The 6280-nt window shown below is 55.8% G+C and overlaps 2 protein-coding genes across 2 annotated transcripts in view; one reads left to right on the top strand and one right to left on the bottom strand.

The window, feature by feature from the left end:
• Positions 1–170, bottom strand: part of USB1 (U6 snRNA biogenesis 1) — a 4632-nt gene extending 4462 nt beyond the window's left edge. The window contains exon 1 of the mRNA XM_009894507.1: positions 80–170. Within this exon, the coding sequence (XP_009892809.1) occupies positions 80–170 (91 nt within the window). The remainder of the gene's footprint in view (positions 1–79) is intronic.
• Positions 171–1956: 1786 nt separating this feature from the next.
• On the top strand, positions 1957–3793 carry ZNF319 (zinc finger protein 319). The gene has a single exon (XM_009894471.1). It carries the CDS (start codon positions 1957–1959, stop codon positions 3616–3618), a length of 1662 nt encoding a protein of 553 aa, XP_009892773.1. The 3' UTR covers positions 3619–3793.
• The last annotated feature ends 2487 nt before the right edge of the window (positions 3794–6280 follow it).

Here is a 6280-nt window from a genome sequence, read left to right as displayed (position 1 = left end):
TTCTTGCCTTGAATGGTTGTCTCTTCCCACCTCCCACAGAGGTATGAGTTAGGCTCGGAGCTGGCACCGGCTTGGGTACCCGTGCAGAGCCCTCGGTAAGCCAAGGGTGGTATCTCTTGCTCTTCCCAAGCCTTCCTTTCCCCGTTAGGCTGGATGGTCTGGGTTGCCATTGCCGTTGGGTTGCTCCTGCCGGGGTTGCCTGCGGGGGAGGTGGGTGGCTGGGCTGTGCTGAAGTTCTGTATCCTCTTGAGTTCGGGTGCTGAGTAACATAACTGCGAGTCCTCCCTTCGTGTTCACAGTCAAGGTGAGCGACGTAGGAGAAAGAGGAGATCCTGTGTACTGGCAGGGCTGCCCTGGGGCCTTTGGGTGTTTTATGCCACACAGTTGTGCTGGCAGACAAAGTAATGCAGTGTCCCCATAGGCAGAAGGGCTGTCCAGCGCTGCACGAGCTTTGGGACACGACACGGTCTCAGCTGGGCACTGGGGGAGGTGGGGACGCTGGACAGCAGGTTTGTCCGATGCTCCTTTATTGCTTAGTTTTAGATACAACAAATGCCCTCTTGGAAGAGCAAGGTTTTCCTTGCCTTGAGCGAGGGCAGGCAGTTTGACGCAGAGACGCCTGTGCTCTTGTGGGGTTAGGGGCTCGTGGCCCAGGAGTGGCTAGCTGCTGCTGCTTGCCAAGGCCTGCGCCCTTCCTCTCTCTTGAGGTGTGTTGGCACTGCTGCTATCTGCTGCTCACTGGTGGGTTTTACTCTTCTCTGAGTTGATACCAGGTTTTACTGGACGCCTCCAGAAAGACCGGAACTTTTCAGTGAGTAAAACCCCTGTAAGGCCAGACAGCACGTCTGGTGTAGGTCGTTTGGCTCCAGGGTACTTTTATTCCATGGTTTGGAAGGAGGTTCAGCCAAGCTTTACCGCTTCTTTTATCCTCACAGAGAGTGCTGTGAACAGTACCTGTGTGTTCTGTGTTTTGGCTGATAACGTTGGGGGCAAACCTTCCCCTGAGCTCTCTGGCTCTTCCTAGTCTACATGTGCTGCCCGGAGAGGGGGAAGTCTTACGTACATCCCTCGGGTAACATGCCCAATACCCGAGCTGCAGGAGGAGTGGAACTGCTTCACGGGGGTGCTTCAGCTGCGGTGAGATCAGGTTGGGATTTGCCTCGATATCTGTAAAATCTAACCCAGTAGCTTCTTGATTGCACAGCATTTGGTGAACCCCAGCCCGTGCAGAGAGACCGATGTTCTCAGCCAGTGCCCCCAGCAGGGCTGGGAGGTCCAGCATACTGGGCTGAGCTGATTGGGGTCTGGGCAGTTGTGCTGCCTCTGGTGAGAACACGCCGCTCAAATGCCTGCCTGGCTGCGGCCGTGCAGAGCCCGACCCTTTCCAGGCCGAGCGCACCTTGTCCCAGACCCTTTGCACAGCAGCAAGGGGTGGGGTCTCTGGTTCTGGTTAGCTCCCCCACTCTGGCTTCCTGGTAGCTTTGCAGGGAGGCACAAGAGTTTTCAAAGTGAGCCGTGGGGGGAGGTTGACTAGAGTTGCCCATCTTTCCTCTGAGACCTGACATGAGCTGTCTTCTTCCTTGCAGAGAAAGCTGCTCCTTGGGCTGCTTCCCTCGCCCTTCCCAAATGTGAGCCCATCGCCATCAGCACAGAGAAGGGCATCCTCTTGTCTTCAAGGCACTTGATTCTCCTCTTTTTTTGTCCAAAAAAGAAAAAAGCCAAACCAAATCAGTCCACCAAGAACTTGCGCTGATCTAAGGAGGAAGCTGTGGTGTCTCAGTCACCCCTTTGCTTCCCAAGATCCTGGCTGCGGGCTGGATTTTCTGTCCTTGACTTCAGGGGATCAGCTAGGGGGAATCAGGATCTTGGATACTTTTGATTTTTGTTTTTACTTGAACCCTTTCAACCAAGAAGCTGAAGCTGTCACTGCTAAAATCCCATTTTGTTTTCCCAAGCATGTCAGAAAGCTGGCAGCAGCAACAGCAGCAACCACAGCAGCCGCCGCCGCAGCAGCAGCACCACGCTGGGGCAGCCGCCCTGCCAGAGCACTCCATCCCACCCAGCACTGCTGACAACCCCTTGGGCTGTGCTGTCTACGGCATCCTGCTCCAGCCGGACCCTGGCCTGCAGCACCACCAGCACGCCCCCATCCAGGCTGGAGAGCCGTCACACAAATGCGGTGTGTGTGGCCACGACCTAGCTCACCTCTCCAACCCCCATGAGCACCAGTGCTTGCCAGGCCATGACCGCTCTTTCCAGTGTACCCAGTGCCTGAAGATCTTCCACCAGGCCACTGACCTCCTTGAACACCAGTGTATCCAGGTGGAACAGAAGCCCTTTGTGTGTGGCGTCTGCAAGATGGGCTTCTCCCTCCTGACCTCGCTGGCGCAGCATCACAATGTCCACAACGGCAATGCCATGAAGTGCTCTATCTGTGAGAAAACCTACAAGCCTCCTGAGGCAGAGCATGTGCAGCCTCTCGACCCCTCGGAGAAGCCCTACAGCTGCTCCATCTGTCAGAAAACCTTCAAGCACCTCTCGGAGCTGTCCCGGCATGAGCGCATCCACACAGGTGAGAAGCCGTACAAGTGCACACTGTGCGACAAGAGCTTCAGCCAGTCGTCCCACCTGGTGCACCACAAACGGACGCACAGCTCGGAGCGGCCCTACAAGTGCACAGTGTGCGAGAAGACCTTCAAACACCGCTCCCACCTGGTGCGCCACATGTACGCACACTCGGGGGAACACCTCTTCAAGTGCAACATCTGCGAGCTGCACTTCAAGGAGTCCTCGGAGCTGCTGCAGCACCCCTGCACGCCCAGCGGGGAGCGGCCCTTCCGCTGCGGCGAGTGCCAGAAGGCCTTCAAGCGCCCCTCGGACCTGCGGCAGCATGAACGCACGCACAGTGAGGAGCGGCCCTTCAAGTGCGACCTCTGCCAGATGAGTTTCAAGCAGCAGTATGCGCTCATGCGCCATCGCCGCACGCACAAGGCTGAGGAGCCCTTCAAGTGCAACCTGTGCGAGAAGGGCTTCGTGCAGCCCTCACACTTGGTGTACCACCAGCACGTGCACGGCATAGAAAACCTCTTTAAGTGCAACGTGTGCCAGAAAGGCTTCAACCAGTCCTCAGAGCTGCTGCGGCACAAGTGTGTACAGAACGCGGAGCGGCCCTTCAAGTGCGCGGTGTGCAACAAGTCCTACAAGCGGGCCTCGGCTCTGCAGAAGCACCAGCTGGCCCACTGTGCCGAGAAGCCGCTCAAGTGCACACTCTGTGAGAGACGTTTCTTTTCCTCCTCCGAGTTTGTGCAGCACCGCTGTGACCCGGCCCGTGAGAAGCCCCTCAAGTGCCCCGACTGTGAAAAGCGGTTCAAGTATGCCTCGGACCTGCAGCGCCACCGGCGCGTGCACACGGGCGAGAAGCCCTACAAGTGCCCCTCCTGCGAGAAGGCCTTCAAGCAGCGTGAGCACCTCAACAAGCACCACAGCGTGCATGCCCGGGAGCAGCAGTACAAGTGCATGTGGTGCGGGGAACGGTTCCTGGACCTGGGCCTGCTGCAGGAGCACAGCGTCCAGCACACGGCCGAGGGCGCCTACCAGGTGGCTGCCTGCTTGCCATGAGCCTCCTGCCTCTTGGCGGCTTTCAGCTTGCATGTAACGCTCCTGAGCCTTGGCCTCCCCTTCCCTCTCCTGGGGAGTTTAGGGGAAAGAGGAGGTACGGTGGGCAGGCAGGTAAACTTTCCTCTGGCCTCTGGTTGATACACCACCAGTATCACTTGGGCAACGGACGACAGGAAAAGCTTGAAGGGGTTAGAAAGGAAAGGAGGGCGGTGGGGAGAGGAAACAATGCCTGTAGCTGCCTGGCATCCCTGGGACTGTAGTTCACGCTGTACCTGCAGTTCCAGTGCTGGGAGCTCAGCTACCCGCTGCAGGCACCAGCTCTTGGCGTGTCACCTCTTTCCCCTGCGCTACCTGGTGGGGTCGAAAGGGAAGGCTGGGCAACTCTCCTTCTGGAGAGGGCTGGGGAGCAAGGCAGAGCCAGCCCTCCCTTCTCCTGGGGTGCGCTGCTCAGTGAGAAAGTAGCAGGTTTCCACTGCTGGCATCTCCCAACTTTCTTGGTCCAAGCTCAGTTGAGAGGACCATTTCAGCTCGTTGGCGTTGATTGACTGCCTCGACCTCCCCTGCTCTCCCTCTTTCTGGAGTGTAGAAAGGGAAAAGCCATGGGGCCACACAGCTCCAAAAAGCACTTTGGCATTGCTGCTTTTGCAGTTGCTGGCTGTCACACTCTGCAAGGGTTCCGAGTGAGCCTGCCCACCCCCCCTCCCTGCCAGCAGCACGGGGAAGAGGAGCACGCACCGTGCCGCTACCGGAGAGCGTGGCGAGGAGAGCCTCCATGCCCCTGCTCCTGTCTGAGAGCTTAGCGTTTAAGAGCTGCTTCCCAAGGGACCTAGCTCTCCTGCCAAGACGCACCTCCAAGGCCCTTCCCTCTTTGCACCACTTGGGCCATTAGCGTATCTCTGGGGGCATCGGGCAAAGGGCCATCCCAGCAGTTCCAACACTAAAGGGTGAGGCAAACACTACTAATAACCTACAACTTTGGAGACATTACCATCGCTGACGGTAACCCGCCCCTGTCCCAGGGGTTTGGTGTCTGATTTGCTGGGGGAAACCAGAGCAAGCCAGGAGAATCCTTCCTGGCCTGCAGGCTCAGCTCCATGGGGAGGGGAAGGTTAGCAGCAGGTAAAGGAGGAGTGTATTTTTTTTTTCCCCTTCTTGCAGGAGTCCTGTTTTACCCCTTTACCCTTTCTTTACCTCCTCTGTATTTTTCAGGTTTTGCACAGTTCTTGTAAACGTCACTTAAAAATTAATTTCCCCTAGCAAGGTCAATGCAGCCTCAGGTGTTTTCCTCTGCAGGATTTTGCAGGTCTCTTGTGACCGAGAGACCCATTACAGGCCAGTTAAATGCCTTGGAGTTTGAAGGCATGCTTACTAGGTTGCCCACCAGCCTTCCCTTCTCTGTCTTTGGAGATGTTTAGAAGTTAAACATCTATCTGTGGAGATACTCAAGCCCTTACAGGATGCGGTCCTGGACAACCTGCTGTAGCTGACCCTGCTCGATCAGGGGGTTGGACTAGATGATCTCCAGAGGTCCCTGCTGGCCTCAGCTCTTCTGTGATCTTGGCTGGCCCTCGTATGAGGTAGAGTGTTGTGACGAGCTGTAATTTGTGAAGAGCAGCTGGGAAGTTGCCCATGTGCTGCACAGGTGATTGGGATGAGTTTAATAAATTGTTGTCCACGGCAAGGATAGAGAGATTAACCTTGCAGAGAGTTGGGCTGCACGTGCTCTGCTGGTAGGGGATGCTCATCTGAAAGGTGGAGAAAGGCTTTTGTTTTCATTTCTAGCACGCGGAGGGGGAATGGGGTGTGTTTTGGGGGGCTGGGACAGGCAGTGATGGGTCTGACCCTGGGGCCGAGTCTTCTTCATGTGCAGCTTTGAGGTGAAAACAGACCTTGCTCTCTGCTGCCCGAGGAAGAGGGACTGATAGTTATCTTACTTATGCTGCCTCAAGGATGTGGAACTTCCTACTGAGTTTTCTGTCTGTGTTTCTTTTTCCCTTTTTTCTTTTTTTTTTTTTTTAAAGCAGTTAATATTCATTAAAAAATACTGTATAGTTTAACTTGATGTCATACTGGATCTTTAAAAAAAAAAGGTGTGATAACTTGGATTTTTGGAGAGCTCTTTGGTTCTAGGTAGGTGGTTTTTGCTGTTTAATATGTAATACATTCAGTGTATGCTTTACTGTAGGAGTAAAACTGAGGAGTAAAACCAAGGAAGGCTAATCCTGTCTTTACAGAAGGACTTGGTGGTGAGGGAGGCTGTGAGCGTGGGACTGGGGCCAGCCAGGGAGCGTGGCACCCCTCTGAACCCTCACTCTGTTCCTGCTGTGGGCCGTGGTTAGCTCTGATCTTGCCCCAGTCAGCCCAGGGCAGCTGCTGCGGGTCCCACAGAGCCAGAACTTCAGCAGTTGCCCTGACCACTTGAGCACAGCACCGGCAGCCAGGATCAGTGCCCAAATCTGGGAGCTTGCAGAGAGGCTTGTCTTTCGTAAGAGGAGGGCATGAAATGGAGGCTGCTGGAGCCTCGAGCGGGGCTTTTGTGGCTGTATTCCTTTCTGGGGCAGCTGCTGGCTAAAGGAGGGATTTGGGGAAATCATTAGTGTGGGCCCTACTCTCTTCCCTCCCCGGGGGCCCAGGTGGCTGAACAGCCCGGGATGCTTGGGGC

The sequence above is a fragment of the Charadrius vociferus genome, unplaced genomic scaffold, assembly GCF_000708025.1.
Source record: "Charadrius vociferus isolate BGI_N301 unplaced genomic scaffold, ASM70802v2 scaffold621, whole genome shotgun sequence".
Classification (NCBI taxonomy): Eukaryota; Metazoa; Chordata; class Aves; order Charadriiformes; family Charadriidae; genus Charadrius; species Charadrius vociferus.
The sequence above is the reverse complement of the archived record's forward strand: the minus strand, read 5'-3'. Positions and strand labels throughout refer to the sequence as shown.